Source organism: Embiotoca jacksoni, unplaced genomic scaffold (genome assembly GCF_022577435.1).
Source record: "Embiotoca jacksoni isolate LCO1_2020_lvr unplaced genomic scaffold, fEmbJac1.0.p SCAF_14, whole genome shotgun sequence".
Classification (NCBI taxonomy): Eukaryota; Metazoa; Chordata; class Actinopteri; family Embiotocidae; genus Embiotoca; species Embiotoca jacksoni.
This window is the reverse complement of record NW_027185274.1, coordinates 6,544,805-6,571,969: the sequence shown is the minus strand read 5'-3', so window position 1 is coordinate 6,571,969 and position 27,165 is coordinate 6,544,805. Positions and strand designations below refer to the sequence as shown.

Genomic DNA, 27,165 nt, shown 5'->3' with positions numbered 1-27,165 from the left:
CGCCCACCAAGCAGAATGGGAGAGGCAAACTCACCACGCCATCCAATCCCACAAAGCAGTGTAGAGGGATTAATCCAGATTATCTGACAATGCTATTCTTAGACATAAATGAAAAATCTCTGGGCCAGATTAGGGTTCAAGGAATGCAAAAAAAGAAGCTGAGAAATCACGTGACTTATCTTTTGCTGACTTGTCAAAGGACCACTCTGTCAGGGTGGGACTTGCATAATGAAGTTTGAGTTCTTTAACCAGATTTAAAAACAAAGCAGCCCAGAGTATGTGTATTGCAGACTCCTTCCTATAATCGGCACATTGAATATACCATACACTTAGGAAAGGTGAGGGAAAATCTATTTACTTTTTCATGAGAGTAAAAAATTGCCTGATGCCAGGGAGAACACGTACATAATTATTTGAACATAAAGATTTTACCACAGCAGCAGCAGTAGTTGTGATCTGGCCAGCAGGTGGGGGCAATGAGAAGAAAAAAAAACTCTTGATGATTCGACTCCTCTCTGAAGGAGCTGTCCATTCAGCACCACTCTGTTAGCTGCTTCTTACCAGAGCACAGACATGAGTCAAACTACAATCACACACAACAAGAAAGACACGAAACCCTCGGTGAACAAAAAAAAAAAAATCTAGCCAGGTTTCAAAGACAACAAATATCAATAACAATAGGGCTTTCGCACCTTCGGTGCTCGGGCCCTAAATATCATTCTAAAATTATTTTTTCAATAATCAGACATGGTATTTGTTGTGTTGTGCTGAATCCCAACTGAGTTGGTTTAGTTTGACTTACCAAAATTCATACGAAAGCCATCATCTGTGTTGAAACTGAGTAAAAAAAAAAAAAAAACTCCTTTTTTTTTTTTTTTTGTCAAAACGGGCTAAAGTCTGCTCTATTTTCTCAATATGAAAAGAGTTTTTCAAGTGATTCTTTACATTTGTAAAACATGAAGTTCTGACAGGAACTGCTATAGCATAAAAGGTACAGCACTGGGTCTGCACCTTCTGGGATACAGGACTAATAATATGTCACAGTGACCCCATCTGGCTGCTTTGATACCTTCTTTTTTATCTAGTAATATTGACAAAAATTAACAATGCATGCGCCTGAACTCTGCGGCCTTCCTCGATGTTCTTGACCACTAGTAATCGAACACGAGTTATACTAACATTATCAGGGTACATCTTGGCTGAGGGTATCGCTTACTGCTCTTCACCTGTGAAGTTGTAAGCACGCCATGACTAGGTGGGCACCAGATGGACTCTGTGTGAGATGACTTACTGTTTTCTTGCTTGACTGCAGCTCAGCGTACAAGACCCACTGCTTCACCCTGGGAAAAGGATTACAGCGCTTTCACATCTTTGGCTCTTTTTCCTTTCCTGATTTTTCTCTCCCAGCAGCCCCACCACATTTACAGTAACCTTTTGGGGAGAGACAATACTGGCTAACAATAGACAGAGAGAGTGTGTCCTCCTGTCTGCTCTCACCAGCTTCATAGTGTGGAGTGTAAAGATCCACCATGCAATCCTCGTCCCGGTGAGAGATTTTCATGCTCAGAGTAATCACAGTACAGTCTGGGGTGCTTTTAGGAGTTAGCAGCTGCCAACTATTGATCGACACTTATAAAGCCTGCTTTGCGATTCTCCAAGAACCACGTGCTCAAATGTGCAAAGTTAACAAACAGATATTTCCCCACTTTACATCACAAACAAAGACAATAAATTGTATTTACCAGGTGACAAAAAATAACGGTTAAACACCAACAAAGTCACGATCACAAAATCAGACAAAAAAAATAAGTTTTCAACTGTCTTGCATGTTTACATTTATCTGCACTATTTAAGTTATGCATTCAAAAGCTCTCAGATCACAAAACACAAACTGTTTTTATGTAGTACCTCTGTCCACTCAGAGACCCCAAATCCATTTAAAAAAGAGTGCGTATTAACTTTAACAAGCCTTGTGTTCAACAAAGCAGTCATCAACATCTGTTCTATAATGTTCTTTATTTAAATTTGGAGGACTCTAATGCTCTCAGCAGATATGGTTAACAGCCTGTTCAGCCTTTCCCGTGCCGATGCTGCTCTACAAGTAGTTTCTGATTTGTTATAATTGAGAGAATGATTGTACTGTCGCAACTGAGAGGTGTTATACTTTCCCTAGCATGCCTTAGACCAGAGGTTCTCAGGTGGTCGAGCCTCAGGACCCACATTTTAGCTATAGTCATTAATATTTAACTTAAACATGTGATGCTAATCAAGTTTCAAGAATCTACATTGAGTTCTATGAAATATTAGATAAAAAAGCAGACTTCTCTAATATTCACCTTGTTTACAAATGCTTGAAATGAGAGCTAACTATTGATGTCATGATGTTAGTTGTGGTTGTGACAACAGACAACGGCTTCTGCACCCTTGCTGCATCATAGGAAACGTATGCCTTTCAAAATAAAAACTAAATAAAATTAATAATTTTGTCCCCTTCAAAGTAAATAAATGACTTTTTTCCCATTTGTGTTCAGACACACACACATACACATCAGTACACCACTCAAAATGGCCCCGCGATCCAATTTAGGGTGACGACCCACCAGTTGGGAACCACCGTCTCCAGAAAGTTGATGTAACGTTGATGAGGTCTGTTTGTGTCACCAAAGTTGTGTGTGGACTCAGGACTGTTAACATGTTCAGTGCCCACTGTCTGTGACAGAAACATCGATCCTCCTGGACCTAAGAGCTCAAGTCCAGCCGCATTATCTGCGAGCCATTATCTTTTCTGGGTGCTTGCCATTTGAGTCTGTCATGCATTCACTCTTTCTTGGCAACATCAGCATCTGAAAGGCAGAAGGGAGTGAATGAAGCTCGGTGACTCAGCAAGAGAAGCTCAATATCAGTCATAATATAACATCTTTATATCGTGCTATAATAGATCTGTATTACATATTTCCATCACAATATGAATAAAAGAAAAAGAATATTAAATACAGAAATCTCTTGGTGGCAACTAAAGAATTGAATCAACATTGTAATTTTAGTAAAATGAATAAAATCTCCACATCTTCAGATAATTTGTTGCGTCAGTTTGATGGAGTAGAGTGGTTTGCATTATTCATAGTATTAGTGACCCATAATGAGGTGTAATGTGCGTGCAGGGCTTTAAGAAGATTAAACGGGGAGACCGCACTGCACCCTGACCCAGTGCCTGTGGTCCCTCTGCCATTGTTTTTGATGACAGCTTCTGTTTTAGGTGAATGATCGGTTGCTCTCTGACGCCTGCGGCCTGACATGGTCAAGAGAAGAGAGGAAGTATCTACTTCTGTTGTCAGTGGACTGTGAGGGTTTAGAGGTTAATCAGTTAAAATCATAGTCAAGTTGAATTTGCATGGGGTTTGATTTGGAGTCTTGTTTCAATGAGTCACTGTTGCTACACCTGTCAAGCTTTCAGTGCCTGCGTGACACATAATGCAGTGCAATCACAATTAATAGTTGTTGTTTTTTTCTTGCCATTAATTTCACACAGAAACTTCTCGTTTCTAGCCGTGGAATTGAATCTGTCGAGATTTGTCAGCTGTTGCAGACCCCTGTACTGAATCTTAAACTAAAACATTTTCAGCTGATCAATGTAATGCTGATGTACAGAGCCCAATGACACTCGGTTTGACGAACGTAAAGCTACTTAAAGAGCGTTTGACTAGATTTGTTGGAGACTAAGGACAGACCCCCGTTTATAAACCCTGAACAGGTAATTTTCTAACATAATCTGTATTATTATCACTAAATAATACAGCTAACTTGGAGGTAATGCTGTGGTCCTACTGCAGATCAAATGTTTAGCTTGTATTTGGTTGTTATCATAGCACCATGCACATAATTTCAACATCCAGAGGAATCTAGAGCTCGACTGGCCTGTAGTGCGGTTCAATTAGACAAATTAGGGTTACTAACAAAACGCCCCAGTTAGACTTCAACTCAGATTATTGCAGTTATAGAACATTTATTAGCCAACTAAGCAAGCTGAGTCACCGTGAAGTCCATCTGATTCATCATGTATTCAAACCACACACGCAGCACATGGCTATAAACAAGGGGCGTGCCACACTACACTCAATGCATTAAGAGATTAACAGGGTTAGCTGCTGACACCGATCAGGGCTGGAGTCGAGTACGAGAGGAAAGAATCGCAACAGGTCCCCTCACTTAATATGCATGGCAAAGGGGGGGGCGAAGGTGGGGGTGGTCGGGTCATCGCACAGAGGTTGATATACGGCCAGAGGCGACTACCCTGCTCTCGTCCTCCATGCTGGGCCAGCTCGGCTTATTTTGGAGAGAAATAGAGAAAGAGAGCCATCTAGGGAAAAGGACGGAGAGAACAGGGGGGGAGGAGTGGAGGGGGGGAGGGTGGGGGGAGAGGGGAGAGATCCTGCGCCTGCTCACTGTGAGCACAGCAAGTGCAGCTTTCATCTGCAGCGGAGGCTGAGACAGAGAGAGTTTGAGTGAGCAAACAGAAGCTTGGAGAGACAGCGTGAGAGCTTGACAGGAAGGGGAGCGGAGTTGGAAAGGAGCAGTCACCGGCCATGTTGGCATTTATTCGCAACTGCTGGCCCTCCTGCTTCTGCTGCACGCTGCAGTTTGCATTGTGAACACTGCCGTGTGGGTCACCTCCTTCTCTTTTGGGAAAACGGAAGATCCCCGGGGAGCTGTGAATTTCTGGCACAAGTGCTCAGCACTGCGGCACCTTGATCCAAGCGGAGGAATGTAGCAGAACGGTTGGACAAAGCTGAGGATCATCCTTACAGACTTGTGGTCCCCCAACCATTCTTCAGTGTCTGCATCCACTCCTCCCTTCTTCCCTCTGTATATTTATCCTGCTCCGTGTATGGGAGGTGAGGCACTGGCAGGCTGTCAGTCAGCATGCAGCGGTGTGAACGGGCAGCCCAGTGCCCACAACACGCTATGGACGTCAGACACTTCTCGCTGTACTAATGAAAGGCTTCAAGCTCGCCTGGTAAGAATAAAAGACAAATGGTGTATGTGAGTGTAGCCTGTTTTTTGCGTATAGCTTTCAGGCTGCCATGTATGCAAAGCACAACCCATCCTGGGGTTAGACGTCTGTGACTGTTTCCTGGTATTTTTGTTGGCTGAGGCTTTATTGACATATGCCTTTCGAAGACGACATACTCTCTTGGCGAGGCTGGATTAACTGTCATGCGTTTGTGCTTTATAAACAGAGACTAATATGTCCATCTGTCCAACTTCACCTGTGTGTCCCTTTATGATTATGTAAAGCTCCAGAAAACGTACCAGCATGCACTGAGGGTTAGATCAGGACTGGTAATCTGTGTGCAGCCAGCGTTATTTCCTCTGTATCTGAGGCGACCCTGCTCTGCTCCCCTCTGGCTGGCTCAGTGTGAGCGGAGCAGCTGAGGAGAAAGCACTCACGTGGCTGCCTGGAAAAGAGCAGGCACATGCTCCCTCCGTCTGTCCTCGGCCTTCTCTCTCACCGTCTCCCTCGCTGGTGTTGCTGTTCCCTCGTTATTTCACATGAACCAACGGATCCATTACCAGGTGGCCCTGCTCTCACTTTCTTTTTAAACCCGTTTTGCCACAGTGTGCACTCCCTGTGCACTTTTCCACCCCCGACCCCTCCCCCCTCCCTTTATCCTCTCCTCCCCCTGTGTTTGTTTATGCTCCTCCTCCTCCTCTTGCTTGATATTTTTAGAGACGAATTACAGAGCACTGCAGGAAGAAAAAAAACTAGAGGGGGAGCAGTTTCGGCAACGTGCGTCCCGCTTCTTTCCATCTCACTTTGATGAGGACCTCTTCTTTTCCCTACAGGACCTCTTCTTTTCCCTAACGTCTCTGTCTCTCTTTCATTATCTCTATATTTGTCTGTGTCCTTCTAATTTTCATTCTCCTCCTCTCTTCTTTTTTTTTTTTTTTTTTTTTTTTTTTAACATCTTGAATCTATCACTTAATCCTCTTGTCATTTCTTCTTCAGGCTGCAGAGTGTAGCTTTGAAAATTTCCTCTCAGGGCTTCATAAGATTAATCAGTTTGAGTGCATATGTGTGTGTGTGTGTTTGTTTGTTTGTTTGCGTGTGTGTGTGTCAGCCAATGTGTTTCCCGTTTGCGTGCATGTACCTCACACATCCACGGCCTCCTTTATTATTCTGTTGCATCAAAACACTGTTGAACCTGAGTCTGTCTTCAGTTAATCTGTTTCCTGCATTCTGACAGATGCAGGTTACTTTACACTGAGTAGCCATCTGTTAGCATCCTATTGTCCTATACCTGGAAGTGACCTGTCTGGCTGACTAAGTGTAGTTTGCATGTCATTCTATTATGTTACATAACTGCATGTATTAATGCACATGCAGTATGCTTTCATCCAGAATGTGTTTTAAACATGAAAATAGTCCACAGAATCATTGTTCAGCTGTGTTTCAACCCATGTTGAAGGAGAAAAAAAAAAAAAAAAAAAATCAATCAAGGCATAAATGTTAATGATGAGATACATCTGTTCTGATCAGATTCATCATTGAGAACATCCAAAAAATCTCACTCTTGTTATTAGTGTTTATTACGCTACTCTCTGATCTTCCAGGGACAATCTGCTATGTAGGCAAAACACTGTGGCCTACAGGTCCTTCCATCAATCAATACTCCAATCACTGCATTCATCATCCTCTGTGTTATAAACCAGTAGCTGACACTGGATATAGCAGCTTATTTATCTGCACTGGAAACAGTGATTTATCTGAAGTAACTGGTTTAAAACACTTCGGCTCCTTCGTTGAACTGGCCAGCAGATCTTTCCGGTCTCTCCAGGACATGTTGTTGTTGTTCTCTGACAGATTAGACAGCTAAAGGTAATGATTATTAAAAAAAAAAAAAATGTTAATGTCTTGCCTACCAAGCCCACGCAGGCTAACAAAAACCACAAATTATTGTAAACCAGATCAAAATTCCGAATGAAACACATCCATGTTTTAATCATAATCCAAAAAGTCTAAAAAAAAATAAAGGCAGTTTTATATTATTTACATAGAATGATTTTCAGACTTCCATGTGTGTGCAGCAGAATTCACCTATTATGATTATAGGAAAATGTCATTGTAGACTCCCAAAAATGTAACATAATGATCACTTAATTAGTCGCCATTAACTTCGCATGCAGACACCCGTCTATTGCTGTGACAGGTCAGAACATTACAGGATTTCTTTACTGTGATTTCTTGTGGTTTCCTTTTTTCTTTGTTATATTTCTTGACATGGTGCTTTTGAGGTATACGATTGCGAAATGATCTTCAGATTATTCTGATCCAAATGAAGCAATGAGAGTGGAAAAGACCATAGTCGTAGTCATAAAAGGAATCTCATGGTGGGCTGTATGTCGGTGTCAAGGGAAACAGGTGTCAGCGTGGACACCAGGCTGCCCTGCTGGGTGTATGTTTGTCAGAGAGCGTGCTGTGATCGAGGACTGGGATGATGGCCGGGGGGGGGGGATTTTAATATCACCAGTCAGAGGACAAGGAAGACACAAGATGAAGAAGAGGGAGATAGATGATGAAGGCACATGCGTGTGTGTGTGTGTGTGTGTGAGTGAAAGAGGGAGATTGCTCAGGATTTGGCAGTGGCCCCAGTGTATGGATGTTTGCTCTTGGTATGACATTTGGTGTGACTTAAATCTGCACACAAATACACACACATGCACACACATAAACAGATGTGCACACACAGCCAGCAGCGGCAGCTGTAGCAACAGAAAGGCATCAACAGCAGGCCGGAGCTGGAGCTTACTCGCTGCACGTGGCACCGCGGACAGGCCGCTTGTTGCTGCAGGACAGTCGAACAGACTGCGAGTGCTCACTTGCATACATAAACGCCTGTGTGCGTCTTCTCGCCCAAAATAGTCTGGGTTTTTTTCTGCTCCTCCATCTAAAATATTACTGCCGGTAAAAGCGGGCGTTTTCCCCGCTTCATGTCGTGAAGAGAGCAGAGGCGGCTGGAGAGGAGTCTCCCATGACTTCTGGAGGCTTCAGTTTTTAGGTGGGTCACAACCTCAAGTGTCTGGATGCACGTAGATATGTAATGTGTGCATACACAACGAAGCCATACACAGAAACAAAACATCAAAGGCAAAATTTGCATGGATGCTTCAGATCTTTACATGCATACATCCAAACCAAACCCCCAGGCTTGTAATATCCAGTGCAGAGCCGCTAATGTCTCTCTGGGGCTATTTTAGGCTGACTTGAAAATTGTAGCTCCCAGGCCTCTCCACTGAGAAGATTCTTTTTAATATATGCATGGTATTAGAGAGGGAGAAGCAAAAGACCTTAACTTCCTGTGAACTGTTCAGCCGGGCCTTGAGATCTAACGTGGTTAACAGACGTGATGATTAAACCCCTCGCTCGCTAAACAAAGTCATGAAATGGACCTAGCTGCAGCCTCGCAGATAGAGCACTGCGCCATCGAGACTTTCGGCCACAGTGGACCTCCAAGTTCATAGCAGGCACTCTGCAGTCAAGAGAATCCGCAGAATTGTTTCCCTCCTGGCCTCAGCTTATTAACTCTCTCTCTCTCTCTCTCTCTCTCTCGGTTTCCTTTTTTATTTTTTATTACTGCATGCTTCCCAAAAGCCATTTGTCATCACTGATTATGCTTTGTACTGTTCCCCACCATACTCTTCTGCCTGCTACCAATACAGCCAGCTTTTTTCTCTATCTGCAATATGGAAGTAAATATGATTGATGATGGCAGAATTACATAAATTGCATTGATTCATAAAGTCAATGAATAAACAGAGATACTTGAATAATAATAGCGTGTGGTGATATAGGAATGATGTCTAAGTTAGCATTAAAGGTTCATGTTACCTAAGAACAGGAAGGGCTGTTGTAATCCTCAAGTATAATATTATTTGTTAAGAATACCGTTTTTCTCTTTTTATTTTGGTCACAGAACTGTTTAAGTGAGAATATCTCAGTAACATTAAGAGGATTTGGAGTAGCAGAAAGATGCATTTATTTGCAGCCAATTTTAAAATATCTGTCGTGTCATGTAGTGGGAGAGACTTTTTCTGCTTCCCCTGGTCTCAAACAGCTTCATTAGTACTGGACTGGAAGCTGCGTTCAGCGACCAACAGTTATGTGTACCTCTCTCTGATGGGTGTATGTTGAAAAGACTTTAGCGCTGCGTACACTTGTTTCTCTCATGAAGTCGGTCCAAACAATGGGGCCATTTTGCCATTCATCTTTTTAGAAGCAAGTTAACAAGTCAACCAAAAACCTTTGTGTGTTTGGACATGTGATGGATAAATCTGATACTTCCTTACAAAATGTAGTAGTTGTTTGTATTTATTTATGTCTCAGACACTTTAACAATCAATATGCACGAGTTCTCCCTGTAGGCATAAGCAAGCAATCGTGAACTCTTCCCTGTTTTTTTTTTTATTACACTTGTTAGCATTCATAAACAGCTAAATGTAAAAGGTGACATCATAACACTTGCAGGAATTAGCTTTTTAGTCTTTTCTACAAGTTACATATTTACATTAAAAAGTAAAAAAAAATACTTGACCTCTGTATTGTAAAATCAAACCATGTGTAACAAATGGTTGTGTGCCCACTCACTGCCAGCACTGCAGTTATTATACATTTTTGGTCAAGAAATTGACCTTTTCTGTACAGTATTTAAATTTTCCACCTCAACAAAACCCTGTAGTTCCTCATAGTTACCAGTAAGGAGCAATAACATATGATTAATGAAACAAAACTGCTGTTCTTTGACTGATGAAACCCTTGTTTAAATATCCTGTAAAAAGGTTTTGAAATATTAGGTGAAAAAAATTTCAGCCCATTCTGGTACCGAAGACTTGAACATAAAATTCTTATCAAGACAGAAATAGTGATATCTCAAAACGTAAAAGTATTTCTCCACCGTGAATTGATGTGGAGGCGACGCATACTTGTCTCTGAAATAGCATCAATGAATCCTGTGTGGGATTTATCTGTGGGAAGGCTAGTGATATCCAGAGTGACCAATAAAGTAACATCTGACAGGTGAGAGACAGCAAAGATACTCTCTGATATAAGAATGTCTGGACCAGATTCTTGATGAACGAGACCGTTTTCACACAACAGAGGAAACATCATTGACATTATTTTGTGCCGCATTGCCCCAGCACAACAGGATCAGTCACAGATTTATGCATTTATGCTTTCACCAGGTTCAATTCAAATTTATGTTTGAGGAGTTTTGTTGAAAAGCTACATAGTTTTGGTGAAAACCTTTGATTATCGTGCAGAAAAGGTCAATTTCTTGACTGAAACCTTGTGTCTCTAATTGAGGTAGTTCGCAGGCTTTTTTCACTATTGTATATTACTCATCAAATCACATGGAACCATGGATGTTTGGCCTTTTTGCTTGAAGTTTGAGGATTCAATGATTGTTGACTTCAAACTAACTAAATCAAATTTTAGGATATATTCAAGTGTGCCATTTTAGTTGCCAGATAACACTAAACTAAGTTTCCCATTTTCTCCCTCATTCTATAAGAAACGTTGGGCCTTTGTTCAAGCGTTGTCCTTCTGACAATGGTTACTTATTTGAGTTTGAAACATCGAATATTTAATTCAGATCTCCCTACTTCACATTGTGCTAATATATCCATGCTTTCCTTCTCTCGATACCTCACCCTCTCTGTGCCCAGCGTGTTGTCACTCAGCCCGTGTCCTTCCGCCCGTATATCCCTTGCAGATGGCTGTGTCCTGTTCCACTGGGACAGTGTCCCACAGGGGCTTAATCCCATTGCCAGTTTCCTGTCCCCTCCTGCCCCTCTCTGACATGTCCACTGAGTCCTTAAATTATCTCACCAACTTGTGCTTTTGAATTGAAATCAGTGTTTAATTTTATCTGCTTTTAAACAGGTTCTTTTACTCGGAGGTGCAGCAGGTCACTGCTTCAATGAGAACCCAAAAACTGTTACAGGCCTGCCTATGTTAGGTTGCTACACAGCGAGGATAATTAAGCATTTTAATTAAGCCTGGGACTAAATGCTAAAGTTATACTTGTGGGACTAGATTTAAATAGTTTTAGAAAAAGGTAATGACATACATAATGTACAGCAGGTACACTGCTTTCAAACTCTATTTGCTTATTTTTTTCTTTCTGTGTTGAATGTTGTGTTGTGATCTCTCCACTAGCTTCTTATTCGGTATAAAATGGAGACATCAGCCGTCGGTCCCCACAGATAACTCCTGTCACTCTGAGCCTGTTGACAGCAAAGTGCACTTAAACTCTCAGGCTTTGTAGATAACTAATCATGTGTGTTAATGCTTTATGCAGCAACATCACCCCATTACAAACACACAAACACACCCTCCTCCTCCTCGCTCTTTCTCCCTCCAGTTGGGAACAGTTCAAGTGGCGGCACACATGAATGGCTTGACGGGCTGCCATGGTAACTGCACGGCCGACACAGTCGGGCTGACAGACATTTCCGACCCAGCCAGGCGTCGCCACATTTGCTGTTGCCATGACAACTCTGTAAACAGCACGCCTTCCTCTCAAAATGATGGAGAAAATCAAAATCAAAGGGGTCTTAAACGTTTGAGGTGTGTTCTGCTTACATCTTCACCAGAAGGAACTGGAAAAAAGGAAATTAAAATGATTCGAATGTGTCAATCATCGGTGGAAAAGACAGATTTATCACATACCATGTCTGAGTGTGTGGTCAAGTTGACCATCTGCGTGTCCCCTGGGTGCAACAACAATGAGAACAGAGGTCCCCTAAGTAGGTCAGTTGTTGGTGTGAGGCTGGGCAGGCTTATCTGGGCACACAGTGGTCCAGCTCAGTGGACCAGCTCCCTTTGTTCCACAGCACGGCTCCACGGAGCGCTCCCACAGAGGCCGCCAGCATTGCTGCAGCCCTGGGGTCAAGTCTTTCCAGCAGCACAGCTAAGACTTCACTTTGCTTCTTTGTAGAGATACAGAGGTGATGACTGAATGTGGTAATCCTCAGAAATGGATGTGCATGTGAATGGACTACCTTAAAATGACCTTTCCTGGTATGTTTGTAAGGCCAGTGACGGTTGGTTTAGGGTTAATAGAATTTAATTTAAAACAATCTGCTGTGGTTATGCTGGAAATTATAGATTTGCGTAAAATAGGATATCTCATGGTTTCAATTTTAACTATCAAATAGCAATACCTATCATCTTTTTAACCGATTTGTCTCCAGGTTTCACATGGAAACATGTTCACTAATTAGTTGATAATGGCTGTAACCGCTACAGTAAGTGTGTAATCTACCGTAACGTCAGGGGATAACTGACTTTTTCTGCAATAGCTGATTGACTTCTGTTGATGTTTGAAATTAGGTTTCACCCAACTCAGCTTTAGTTTATCAACAGCATTTCTCCAACTAACTGAACAGACTTGTGACTGATTGTATGACGTAATGTTGTAAATATTATTTTTGATAGATCGTTCACATTTTAATCCAAATAATAGACCTTTTCACTGCAGATATTTTGTCTTGTCATCGTAAGTTCGACACAGGATCGACGGCCCCATATTTTCAGTTGTCCCAGCAAGCCACCCATGAGAACAAGTATATTTCCATTCACCTACTTTATTACAAACTTTGATTTTTTTTTTTTTTTTTTTTCATAAAAACATTCAATGTGGAAATGATAGCATTTTGAAAAAAGGTCCAAGTACAGCAAAAATGGTTTTAGTTAGGCAGACATATAAGAGAAGTTGATGTATTTATAAAAAAAAAACTAAATGCAACGGAAAAAGGCTGAAAAAGATCATGATGTACATGAAGTATGTGATTTAAATGTCACCCAACTGATTTTATCACTAGAACTGCCATAAAATAGAAAGCAGGTTTGGATAATGATGCACTTTTATATTCTGTAATTGAAGTTTAAGCATGCTTGAATGAGTCAACATAATAGTGTAACGTAACCGTCATGACTTTCCATAAAAATGATGTATTTTACTGTTTAAAGGGAAAATACTGTCGGTTCATATAAAGTTTAAATCACCATTCCTTTTTATATTTAGGAGTATATCTGCTTAATGCTGCAGTCCTTGCCTCAAATACAAAAATAAATATCAGTGAAATCAACTTTGGTCAGCTCTGTAGCCTGCAGCAGGAATGAGTAATGAGCGAAGTCCCTCCTGAGGCTAGATCAAAATGTCATTTGATTGCTTGGGGGTCTGGATGCCACATCATTTAAAATGGATGGTAATGATGCACAAATGATAATCTTTCATTTTTGTCTTTATTGGTCAGACCATGTTACACAGCAGAAACACAGCAGCCTTAAGGGACGCTGAAGTCACAGAACATATTAGTTAATATTACACTAACAAATTTCTGTCATTTTCACAGCAACATCGCTGTATAATGGACAAATGCTGTAGAACCTGTATACAGCATGTTGCTGCAGATCTGCAAAGCATCATGGTCAAAATTCATGAGTGGGTAATTCCACAGTAAATATACTCTTCCTGTGAACGATTATACAGTCATTTTGAGCAGGATAATCGGTCTTTGCTTTAATGGGGCATTCAGTCTAATTATTTGTTGGCAATCAGCAGGTTACAACAAGCGTCAAATGCCAGTTATGCAAAATTATAATTCAGAGAAAACCCACTTCTTGATAACTGCTTTTGCTGATTATGGACAGTAAGTTAATTTCATGTTTTCAAAGGAAAAGAAAGTGGATCTCCCTCTGTGTGTGTGTGTGTGTGTGTGTGTGTGTGTGTGTGTGTGTGTGTGTGTGTGTGTGTGTGTGTGTGTGTGTGTTTTTATATATGTGTGTGTGTGTGTGTGTGTCTGTGTGAAACCATGAAGTGTGTTTACCACACAGCCCCGGCTCGCTTATTATGTGATTTAGAAGGAGCTTCGAATGTAAAGTGACCTGAATGCCGGTGATGTCAGACCCTCCATTCATGAAACACATGAATAATTGAGGAAGCAGCAGGCTCAGTGCATCGGCGCTGAGTAGAGGTGGAATGCAAAGTGAAAGCCATCTCTTTCCTCATTTGCTCTCTCTCTCTCTCTCTCTCTCTCTCTTTTTCTCTCTTTCTTGCTCTCTCTCTCTCTCTCTCTCTCTCTCTCTCTCTCTCTCGCTCGCTCTACCCTGGCTTGCACATTCTCCCTCAATCTCGTTCCATCTATTGTCAGTCTGCAGCTGTGAAATTCTGTGAAGCAGGAGCAAGAAATCGCGAGAGGAAGAGCCTGCTTGGATACGAAGGGAAGCAGCGAGCAGGCAGATGATCCAACGGCTGGTAGAGGAAGAAAAAGGGAGAATGGAAACGTGCAGGTTGCTGAGAGCGAACGGGAGCTTATCAGCCTCAATTAGACAAAGGAGAAGGGAGTGAATGACCGAAGGAGGAAGACCAAGTGTGATATCCAGCTTCGGCGGTTTCTCTCCGAGTTTTATCCACTGCGTCCGCTTCCTCCTCCTTCTCCTCTCATCCTCCTGGCATGCTCCGGAACTCCTCCACCCTCCTCCTCCCTTTTATCCCTCTCTCCTCTCTCCTCTCCCCTCTCTCCTCATCCACCCCCTCTCCTCCCCCCTGTGCCTCATCCAAGGCTCCCGCTGTGTGAATGAAGCCGTTTGAAAGGGGCTGATCGCTGCGGAGCGGCTCTCTACATGGCTACGAGCAGGTTAGTGCCGGGAACGACTGCCTGCTTACCTGCCTGCGTTCAGCCAGGATGACATGGAGCCTGCATTATGATTAGTTTCCCCTGCTTGGCAAGATCAACATGTACCAAATAGAGGGAGAGTCTGAGGAGGGGGGCAGCTGCACCTCAGCCCACCAATGCCTCTTCTTTGGCAGGTGGTGTTAAGGGTGATGTAAGCTGGTTATTAGGAGATCAGAGCTGGCCGGGAAGATCAGTGGCCCTAAGCCTGCTAAAGAAAATCTCCCTGCCTGCTTCTTCCATCTTTTCTCTCTCTTTCTCTCTTCCTCTTCCTCTCTCTCTCTCTCTCTTTCTCTCTCTCTCTCTCTCTCTCTCTCTCTCTCTTCTCTCTCTCTCTCTCTCTCTCTCTCTCTCTCTCCCCCCCTCCATATATCAGTCCAGCTATCTTCCACCTTTTACACGGAGCGAACGAAAGAAAACAAAAGTGCAGTGTGCAGTTGTTGGGATGATCCGCTGGGTGAACAGCTCGATACTGGGGGTTTCCTACGAGGACATGGTGGTGTTTGAGTGTGTGACGGTGGCCAACGAGGGCTTTCACTGCCTTGAGGGCTGTTACAGCGAGGTGTCGAGGGACTGTGTCTTTCAGCAGGGGTATGGTGGACTCTGATGTATATACGAGGGTGTGTGTGTGTGTGTGTGTGTGTGTGTGTGTGTGTGTGTGTGTGTGTACACAGTGTATGGGTGGGATAGTATGAGTTGTTACAGTCTATAATAATCTGTACAGTTCATAGGTGCATCTAAATGCAGTGCTGGTTTAGTTTGTATCATTTTGTAGATTACGTGAATGATGCTGCTTATCTTATGGGCGCGCTGTCATGTATTTCTGCAGTATGTGGGCGTATGTACTCTGTGTCCACACGCATGCTCATGTTTATGTCTGCTCCTGTGTACTGTGTGCGCATTCCTGTGTGTGCATGCGCAGTGGCTGCTGGTGAGCGTGTTGCTCCTCATGGTCTTTTCAAACCAAGCGGAGCTGAAGGGCCATTGCCAGATGGGTATTTTCCAGGGTCAGCAAAACTGTGAAAACAAGTGGCGCCCTCAGAAAGGCCCGGAACTCTGTTCTATTGTGACGCTGAACGTTTGGACAGCTTGAGCTGGTTGGATTTAGAGCTTTAGAGCTTATTTAAAGAAAAGACTGTAACAAAGTGCAAACAGCGGCCTTGTTTCTCTTTCATTTTTTTTTTTCTTCTTTCATTGTGTATGGAAGAACTTGACCTAGTTTGAATGACTTGACATGTCGGGAGCCTCTTTGAGCAACACCTTGAAGTCAGTCGTCTGCGCAGGGCTCTTGTAATGCAGATGAGTTCGGTATTCGAGCCCCTGGGACCAATCTTTTCTGCACAGTATGCAAATGAACACGCTGCTGTACAACTTTTAAGATTTTAGTATTTTAATAATCAAGTAAGGGTTCGGGTTAACCTTCCCACTGCCTCCCTACTGTATTTCCCGCTCAGACTGCATGTCTAACAGCAGAGCTGGTCGAGTATATTTAGTCACACACATTGAATATTTAAACCACACTCTCTGTTCACTGTTGCTATAGCGATATTCATTCTTAGCTCAGCCTTATTTGAGCTTTGTGGTCGTGTGGGCGGCGTTCCATGTGACATGTCTTTTTAATTGTTAACTCATCAGTTCCCTCCCTGAAGTGTTGTATCTTACTGAAAATACATGTAGACAGTAGCCTCTGGCTCGCTTTATCAATGCAACCCTACAAAGCTCGTATGAGTGGTGCTGAAAACCTGTGTTTTCACTTTTTGAATGGTATTTTTGATTCCAGTTGGCCTCTTTTATTTTGAAAACATTGTTTTTTTTTTTATTGGTACACCCCGTGGCATCAGCAATGACTAGTATGTCATATGTTTGTCGTAAGCTGTGCTGGTAGCAACAGCGTATTATTCTGCAGCTGCACTCGTTGTTTGTCATTCACTCAAATCCACAAACATCCAAGTCCAGAGATAATGCTCTCCCAGGTCCTCCCCCTTTATGCCTCAGTGTTGTATTTCATGAAGCAGTTTCTAACAAAGCACTTGCAAGAGATGCTTTTGTCTGCTCCTCTGAAGGCTAACGTCAGCTGCATGCTCACTCTCTCCACACTTACAGTGCTGGTTCAAAGAGCAAAACCGTTGTGTGAATGACTGATCGGGCTAAGTCATTCATATGCTGATGATGGATCCATGTTTCTATTGTTTACTGCCATGTATCTGGAAAGGAGAGACGATCCGTGAATTTCTCTTTTGCTAAAAACAACAAGGGGGATTCCTGTGCCAGAGACAGCCTGTTACCTTCTGCATGCAGGGAAATTACAGCGGTGTGGTGAATTGATCTGTATTTCTGAACTCAAACAAATGAGACATTGGTCATTTATTCATTGTCAAAAATAATCCAATAATACATGTCCGTGAGAGGCAAAAGTATGTGAACCTCCAGGATTAACAGTTAATTCGAAGCTAAAATTAGAGTGCCGTGTTTTCAATCAGTGGGATGATAATCAGGTGTGAGTAAGTACCCTGTCTTTTTATTTAAAGAACAGGGATCTGTCAAAGTCTGAGCTCCACATCACACGTGTGTGGAAATGTATCATTACACAAACAGAAGAGATTCATGATGAGCTCAGAAAAAGAGTTGTAGATGCTTATCGGGCTGGAAAAGGTCACAAAACCATGGAGAGTTTAGAAGTTTAAGATCAATGTTACGCACACCAGGAGGGGTCGACCAACAAGTATGGGAGGTCATAAAGGAACCCAGGAAAACTTCTGAACAACTAAAGGCCTCTCTCACGTTGGCTGATGTTCATGAGTTCACCATCAGGAGAACACTGAACAATAACAGTGTGCACGGGAGGGTAGCAACGGGGAAGACACTGCTCCCTAAAAAGAACATTGCTGCCCGTCTGCAGTTCACCAACGACCACTTGGAGAAACCAGAGGGCTGTTGGAGGAATGTTTCATGTATTGATTAGACCAAAGTAGAAGTTTTCGGTTGAAATAAGAAGCGTTATGTTCGGAGAAAGGAAAATACTGCTTTTCAGCAAAAGAAGCTCCTCCCATCTGTGAAACAGGCTGGCGATAGTAACATAGTTTGGGTCTGTTTTGCCGCATCTGGACCAGGACGGCTCGCCATCATTAGTGGAGCAATGAATTCTCAATCATTCCTGTGAATACTAAAGGCAAATGAGGCAAATGAGCCTGGATCATGAAGCCAGACAACAACCTGAAGCACACCAGTTGTTCTACTAAAGAAATGTTAAAAACGGATGAAGTTAATTTTTTGGTATGGCCAAGTCAAAGTCCTGACCTTAAGCAGTTCATGTGAATAAACCCTCCACCATCACAGAGCTGAAAGAAGAATGGGATAGAATTCCTCTAAGTTGATGTTCAGGGCTGATCGACAGTAAGGCGTTCACCCCAAACACTGAAAGCAAAGGTTCACTTACTTTTGCCACTCACAGACATTTAATATTAGATCATTTTCCTGAGTAAACAAATGACCAAGCATAATATTAATGTTTATTCAGGTTCTCTTCATCTACTTTTAGGACTTGTGTGAAAAATTTGATGTTGTTTTAGGTCATATTTATGCAGAAATATAGAAAATTAAAGAAATACTGTTTCAGAGATTGTCTTTTTCTTTTCTCTTGTATTTGTAGTTTTTGTAACCTAAACACAGCTCTTAATTAAAATATGGATTATGTATAGTTCCTCAGGCACTCTTTAAAGAACTAAAAAGTTTGAAGAATTATTTTATATGTTTCTAATATTTTTGTTCAGGTCCAACTCTGTTTTCTGAAGCAGCCACTGATCAGATGAACTAGAATCCAAAGACTTGAGCTTTTTAGTTGTGTAATTAATGACTTCCATGGGACTTGGATTTAACCTCATTCAGTCCTTCAATCTTCCAGCTGTGACCTGCTGTGTGTGGGTGAAAATGACCTACCAGGATGTGACATAGAAAAGAGCACCTCTGAGTCTGACACACTGTATGGTGCTCTCTTTTTCTTCACGGGCGGAGGATCTGTGTGTTGTTGGTTAGCATGTTCAGACGCTGTCGGGACACAAGGCCGGTTGTTCAAGAGTTCAAATGCAAACTTGGAAATTACGAGTGTTCTCTAAACAGATCCATTGCAGCTCGAGGCTTAAGTCTGGTATCTATAAAATCTGCATTAAGTATGTTATTAATTCATGTATTTGCTGTATTTGGATAAACACCATACAAACCGGCTCATTTTCTATGATTTGAAACGCTATTTTCTGCTAATGAGAAACTTACTGATTATAATTTCAGAGTTTTAATCACCACCTCACATGTATCCACTTCTCTCTGTCTAAATGCACATGGTGCACGGGCTTCTAATTTTAACAAATTTTTTTGTGCTTTATCTGATGTTATTATACCTGGTTTCAGTCATGACTAATAATTAACTTCTTTACACTTTAAGACTCATTCTTTGAAAAAAGATTAGAATTATTTTGGACAAAATATTGTGGAATATAAAATCTGTCAGGGGTCTCCAACCAGTAGCTTGCTGTTTCAGTATGTGTGTGTTGAGTATCAATTTGTTATTGTTCACATAAAAAGCTTATTCAGCTGGTTTGGTGGAGCTCGGTTATGTGAATATATGTTACAGTGTCGGAGAGCTACACGAGTACATAAGCATTGGGCACTTTCATTTTGTCAAAGTGTCTCTGAGAGGAAAAAGGTTGGAGACCCCTGCATTATTGTAATCTGTCTTATATTGTAAGTACAGAATTATTGTGCATCCAAGTCTGTTGTCTGAGAAGAGTCCATACTGATGGACAGACTGTCGGAAGCCCAACCAGCACTATTGAACACGTAATCGTACTGGGGGAAGCCTCCGCCCCACCTCCCACCCGATAATGAAAAATGGATTTTTTTTTTTTTTTTTTTTTTTTTTTTACCCCAGTATAAACATGATTGTATTTTGTAATGACCGGTCATGAAACGCCTTCAAGACCCAAAAAAAAACAAAAAGAAGCCAATCTTCTTCTCCATTTTCAGAGAAACTCCACAACACAGCAGTCTGCTCATGAGCACATTTTAAAGTTTGGTCTTCTGTTTCCTCCACAGTTTCCCTTCAGGGTTTCCCCTCAGTGTTTGATAGTGGCGGCAGGCTGCTGGGCCTTAAATAAAGACACCTCTTCTTACATTATAAAGAACGTCTTTAGGAAACAGAACATTAACCTTCAAAGGCAGAACACTGTCCTATTTGACACAACAAATGACACATATTCAATGCTTAATATGGATGTTGTTTTGCATGTTGTAACAAAACTGATCACAAGACGAGATGGGACAGGATCTATGTTCCTTAGCATTAATACTAAACCAAAATACTCGTCTATTTTAATTTCTTTGCCAACTTGCATGTGTGCTGTATGTGTGCGTAACGCAGAGACAGAGCCTCAGACAGCAATAATGACGCATGCTAAATATCAATGCACTCAGCTTCCTGATATACCATGATATGGATGACAGGCCCTACTTGATAATCCATCAATTAGAAATGAATACACAAAAAGGGGACCTCCAAATAAAAAAAAGGTTCTGGGTTCAAATCCGGGTCTGGGCCTTTCTGTGTGGAGTTTGCATGTTCTCCCTGTGCCTGCATGGGTTCTCTCCGGGTACTCCAGCTTCCTCCCACCATCCAAAACCGTGCACCTCAGCTTAATTGGTGGTTCTACAAATTGCCCTTAGGTGTGAATGATCTTTGTCTCCATCTGTCTATAAGTGTTGGCCCTGTGATGGACTGGCGACCTGTCCAGGGTGGACCCTGCCTTCACTAGAAGTGAGCTGGGATAGGCTCCACCCCCTACCCCCCGCCCCCGTGACCCTGTTCAGGATGAAGTGGGTATAGATAATGGATGGATGGATGGGACCTCAGATACAGCAATAAATTATCAATAGTAATGCAAAGATTTTGAATTCAAGCTGCAGCTCAGCTTTAAAGTCTCTTTTGGCAATCACCTGCTACTGAGAAGGGACAGAAGTGGATGCGGACATAATGTATTATAAAGAAAGCTTTTCCACAAATTTACTGTTATTCATGACAGTAGGGATAAATCACTTGTCAGTGCAGAGTACACAGTGTTCAGTACAGTCGAAATGATCATCCAGTGAAAAGCAGACCATTTTGTAATCATATAAATTGATGTCTGAGGTTCCATAAATATACCAGACGTGCATTATTTACCCTGCAGCATTAAACAGATGTGAGAGCTCTGTGATGTTTTTGCCTTTTAACATCAACCGGCTATTGGTCCAGCAGGCCCTGACAGCCGGACAGAAGCTGTCGACACTGCTCTCTGTGAGTTGGGGCTCCGAGCTGCATTCAAGTCCCGAGTGTAACAGTAGATCAGTAATTCATGGCCACTAACAGCGGCCATTGGCTGACAGTGACGTAATGGCTTGCATAACGCCCTGTCAAGTAACCAGGCCTGGCAGCCGTGCTGTCACACAGATCACTTACAGAGCCTTTTGTTGGCTTCTGTCATTGTGAGGAGAATACTTCTTGCTGAGCCACTGGTGTGTGTGTGTGTGTGTGTGTGTGTGTGTGTGTGTGTGTGTGTGTGTGTGTGTGTGTGTGTGTGTGTGTGTGTGTGTGCGCGTGTGCGTGTGTTGAGGAGTGTCTAGTTCTGGATCACAGAGGCTACCTGATAGGAACTTAGTGTACGAAGAAAAGACTGAGGCGTCCTGTCTTAAGACAGCGGTCTGTTTCTCTTTGTAGTGGTAATAAAACAAAGTCCCATGTTCAAGTCAACATATTGCACAATTTGAGGTCAAAGGATCATATTCTATTGATATTCACTCTGCCAAATGATGCTCTCCGCCTGTTGTATCCGATCATATCTCCAACCACTCCAACCACAGTGGAACCACTCTTCAAAACCAGAGTGGTTCCACTGGTTTTGCGAACAACAAAAACCGTTTTAGTGTTTCAGGGAAAAAGATCCTTCGTTATTGTATATTTTAAATAATGAATTCATGTCAGAGTTCAAATCATTAAATACATTTATTGAATACATTTTCCTCATCAAATGGGCAATGAGCTAAAAATACACATATTGTTTTCCTCGTTGCTTTTCACGTGCCGCATTAGTCAGAAAATCCTTGTGTCCAGTGTGTGACGTGCATTTGTTGTCCTCGTTGCTGCTTCTGCTGCTGCTGTTGTTGCTGCTGTTGTTGTTGTTGTTGTTGTTGATGATGTGGAGTTCCCGTATTAGCTTAGTTGTTATTAGCCAGGTTAGCACATAGTGCTTCAAGCCTGTTAAGCCTCAAGTGATGGAAGTCTGAGGACATAAAGTAGGATATAAAGTGACGTTTGACGGTGGTTGACATCTGTTGTAAGAATGCATGATATTGGAATGAATCTGGAAGCAATTTTCTAATCCATTTTTCTCTTTCTCTCTTTTTTGTTTGTGTTTCTTTTTTTTTTTTTAGCACTGCCAGTAACTCAAACAAGAGCACACCCGCCTGCTCACCAGTCCTGCGAAAACGCTCGCGCTCTCCCACACCACAGAGCCAGGAGGGTGAGAACATGGTGGAGAAGGGTTCGGACCACTCCTCTGACAAGTCCCCCTCCACGCCTGAGCAGGTTGTCCAGAGAACATACTCCTTGCAGTCAGCACGAAGCGGGGGAAAGAACTCCAAGGTGAGTGACCAGGAGATGCTCCTTTTTACCTGTCGGACACAGTTTCTTGGCATCTGACGAAAGAAATATGAAGGGTAGCTTTGCAGTTTGAAATGTGGCGCACTTCCATCCAAGTTTGAAACAGATTTACGATCTCAGCTTTTTGAGCTCTAAAATCTCATAAAGCTTTGCTGTCAAGAAGGCCCGTCAGCGTGTCCTCTCCGCTGAAAACAGTCAGTGCTGCTCAGCCGCGTTTATTATTATTTTGTGTCCAATAGCTGTCGTCAAAGGCTTCACAATTGAGTGAGACGCAATTTTAGAAACAAGGATAGGGCAGGGTATCGGTAAATCATTCTCGATACAGGTGTCTGAATGATGTGTTTTTCTAATCAAATCCATTTTAAGAACAACAAAATTACAATGCACATTATGGTCCATATGTTTTAGTTTCCATACACTTTAGAGGGGGAGAGTGTTACTCCAGTTGTTTTCTGCTGCTTCAATTAACACATGTCCCTAAACGCCTCACATGCTATCAGTTGATGCTAATTAGCCAGCTGCACGAAGGGAAGCCTTAAGTAACTGTAGCACACACAACTCAATGTTATGAGGCAAAATATTAGTTTAAGAAGAGTGAAATAAGATATCCTAATGAATCAGAGTCATCTTATTTTGAGTCATTTCTTTTACCTTGGCGAGCAGCCCAAGTAGAGGTTAAATGCTGTGCCTTATTGCAGCTGATTAGATTTACTCCTCCGTAAATGTAGTAAGAGTCATGCGTTTCAAAACAAAAACATGTCACCGTGGATGTAGCCTCGGTGTCAAAATTTGGTACCAGATGACATCGATTTTTTTTTTTTTTTTAGATAGCACTGAAGCAATTTGGTCTGTGCCATAGAAGTATTGAAGTTCAGTATCTAGTTGTAGGCATGGAGTAACGTTAAATTATACATAAAAGGTAACTATGGGTTTTCTCTGACCAAAAAAGTAGCAGTCATTGTGATTCACCGTAGTGTAATCCTTTTTACACCCTCTTTAATTCAAATACAGTGATTTAAACATCCATGTGAAGGTTTGGTTATATGACCTAAATGTTTATGTGGAGTAAGAATGTAACATTCCTGTTAACAGATCAATGAGACAGCAGTGAGGGGAGGTTAGCAGCTGAGTGTTTTGCTTTTACACGATTTTATTCCCGTCATACTGCGGCATCAGCCCACCATAATGCATTACATTTTGATATCGAGTTATCCTGACTATATGACACTCATGATGATGTGTACACTCTAATCTGCAGCCATTCATTAACTGCGACTGCATAAATACGTCAGAGTTGGCCTGGCTTTTCTTTTCTTTTTTTTTCTAGTGTACTGACATGTGTGTTATGACTTGGTGTGTGACTAATGAACTGTAACTGATCACTCCCTTCCCCCTGCACTCTCCTCTCCATTTCAGCCTTTCATTTTTACATACCATTTGTCCCACAGTCTCTGAACTCATGTTTCCTTTGATAAAACTACAAGAGCACGACAGAGAGGACGGTTCAGTATTGAAACGCCGCCTCTCGATCCAATCATCAGACCTGTAATGAAGTTGTGAAAGTCCGCTGTAACTGTTCACAGAGTTGAGTTTTGTTCCCTAAAAAATAAGATCACACTGACAAACTATTGGTACTTATTCACTCAGTGTTGGGATAGTTTTAGGTTGTTTGAAGGTAGATACTAGAGTTAGAGGACATTTTACAGGTGTGAACATTTCATGGCGCTTAAATGCTGGCATTAAATCACAGACTATAAATTCTGGTATCGAGTTGTTCCCCCTTTAGGTTTCAGGTGTCATAGGTCTTTCTTTAACCTGTCCTCCCTCTCATCTGCATCTCCCTGCACAAGTGAACTCACTGATGGATGGAAATCTTTCAGATTCAGGTTATTTCACTGAAGGTCCCAAAATGTCAGACACAATTCACCCCTTTTCTTATATACCGTCTCATTCTGTCTTCATCCGTCTCTCACGTTGTTTCAGTCTCTTTATTTAAAATCATGTTTATGTCACCAAAACAAAGTGTGCACGCTGTCTTTCTCTGTTGCTGCTGCTGCTGCTGCTGCTGCTGCTGCTGCTGCTACTACTACATGCCATGTGATAATGTGTGCCATCTGATAATGACTGTTCAGCTCTTCTGTTGGTACTTTCAGCTGTTTCTTCTTGCAGTTTGTTTCCTTTTATTTTCATTTTTTCTATCTGATTTTTCTTTGTTCTTCTCCTGATTGCATGCTAGTCTCACAAGCGACTTTCCAAAGTAAGCATTACTCTCTTTTTTTTCTGTTCTTCAAATATCTCTGTGCCCACCTTCCCCTCTGCAACACCTCCTGTCTTGTGAGCTTCTCTGTGGAAATGTCCGAGCCCATGTTTGGAATGCTTCACCCTGAACCCAGCCTGGCCTCCTGTGCACTCTGCCACTGTTGCAAGACTCATCTGCACCCACAATCATAGCAGATGGATAGATCTTAAAACCAACAACCCCACACAACCTCACCCACCCACCCACTCCTCCTCCTCCTCTGCTGTTCTTTCCCCTTCTGGTGATATGAAATGTAGCAACTTTTTTTTTTCAATATTTGCATTAGGTTTGGTATAAGTACTGAATATGAATGTTAGATCAGGATGCTCTAAAATATAAAGACATGAAAGAAGCATGATAATGAACAGAGGCACGCATATAACTACCACAGAGGTGGTGAAGAAGTTCCAGATTTTGTCAAATAGCCTGAGACTAAAAATGAATGTTTCTGCTGCAAATTCCTAATAAAAATCAATACTGCAAACTTTCTCTTCTTCCTCTTCCTGTTCTCCACCTACACCTGTGTCCTGCACCTCTCTTAACAAACTTGTTACACCGTGCTAATAGCAGCTTTATATCTGTCACGCTGTGTACTGTAATTGCCCTGCTGTAAAAGAACACACTCCTGCCAACTTCCCAGTCCAGAGCTCCAGGACCACGTCGTTATTTGAGCAGCCTCTATGTTGCCACATGAAAGAATCGTTCATCTCTTTTTCTTGCACCACGAGCCCCTAACCCCCTCCTCCCAGTCCTATAAATGTCCCGCAGACTCGTCTCACGTTTTAGTGCATCGCCTTTGCTGTCGCTTCATCCTTCTGATTTGCTACTTCATCCCACTTTTATTTGTCACTCCTTGAATTTATAGGCTGAGTATAGAGAGTCAGTCTGTAGAGTCTCATGTTAAAATGCTCATTTGTATCAACATTTAATCAACACAAGCAGAAATAGGGCAGACGGGGAAACACATGGAGTCAGTGAAGGGTGACGAGCACCCTCATGATGCTCTATGTGCTGCTGTGCAGCCGCTCAATCTGTTTCGTGCACATATACACACAGATACGAATTGATTACATCACTCCTCTTTTCTGTGCCAGAGTCCAATCCCCCACCCCACTCCACCACCACCACCACCACCCTCCACCCCTCCACCCTTAACCCTGTTTCAATACTCCCACATGCCCCCCAGACATGCCATGAGGTCATCCCAGCAACGTGAGCTTGATCGGCCGGACCCTAATGCAATCCAAATAAAAGGGTGCATTCGGCGAAAAGGGGCCTCTCCGCAGGAACAGATAACTGATGATAAATTAGTGACAATAATCAATCGGGCTTCTCGTGTAACGTACCAACTAGATGGAGAGTCAGCTTTGCAGTGACATTTCCAGCCCTCTGACACTACTGCATTGTAACGGCAGTATTGTATAGTATATATAGTTGCAGTATATGTTCTTCAGAGGTGAAATTCTTCGGACCGCAACGTCTTCTCTCTCATTTTCCATTTCTTTCAGTGTTCATGTTGCTCGCTGCTTTGGTTAACATTTTGTTTTCTCTTTAATTTTCTTTCAGTATGACAGACTAAACCTGATTAAAGTAAGCATTTCTTCTTGTTTTCATTTGACCCATTGACAATTCCTGCTGGCCCCTATTAAATCCCCCCTTCGGCCCTCCACTTCCCATATAGCTGAGACTATAGGATCCCCTTTGACAGTTTCAGCCCCTGTTGTCCTTCCCAGTGCTTCCCATCCCCGGAATTTATGTGAAAGGATGATGATTCATTAGAATTTTGTGATATTGTTCATCGTAAAAATGCCTTGTGTAATTTGAAAACTGATACCACTGTAAAATTTCAAACAAAAGAAAGATATCACTCAAAAGTAATTCTTTTGAAGCCATGTATCCAGAAAAAAATCTGATTTGTAATCTACATCCTCATGTGGTGAAATTTAAACCAAATAATATAGTTCAGAGTTTTACAAACAGACTCAAACCTCTGTAAATCACAGAGGAGTCTCAGGCAAAACATATAATTCATATTTTAATGTGGATCGTCTGTCTTTCTCTGTCTGTCTCTCTGCTGCAGCTTTTTAAACACCGCACTTAAACAAAATCACAATAGATACTCTCTCGTTGTATAAACAATGCTGTCCTAACCTCACTAGCATGCAGTCACACCAAGTCAAACACAATGCACTGCACCTCATCCAGACATTCGCCTCAAAGTAATTCCTCTCTCACGTCTCTGTCACCTTCAAATCAGATTAGCCCACATTAGCCCAGCTATTGTCACAGCCAGGCCTCGGGCCTGCTACTGCAGCTCACTGCTCGCTGACACCACACACAGCAGATAACCACCAAAACCCTGCCAGGCACAGAGAAAACTCAGCCGACCTCGGGAAGAAAAGAAAAATCAACAGTGTTTCTGGGTTTTGAAAGGACAGATTTG

The 27,165-nt window shown here is 42.2% G+C and overlaps 1 protein-coding gene across 8 annotated transcripts in view; it reads left to right on the top strand.

The window, feature by feature from the left end:
• gramd1bb (GRAM domain containing 1Bb) overlaps nt 1-27,165 on the top strand; it is a 108,612-nt gene that overhangs the window by 62,021 nt on the left and 19,426 nt on the right. For 5 of the 8 annotated variants that reach the window (XM_069147670.1, XM_069147673.1, XM_069147672.1 and 2 more), the window contains 3 exons: nt 22,195-22,405; nt 24,660-24,680; nt 26,289-26,312. In XM_069147670.1, coding sequence (XP_069003771.1) covers nt 22,195-22,405; nt 24,660-24,680; nt 26,289-26,312 — 256 coding nt within the window. Of the gene's footprint in view, nt 1-4,492; nt 5,015-14,214; nt 14,701-15,221; nt 15,328-22,194; nt 22,406-24,659; nt 24,681-26,288; nt 26,313-27,165 lie in introns of those variants that run through there. The other 3 variants (XM_069147677.1, XM_069147678.1, XM_069147674.1) reach the window with 3 other exon arrangements.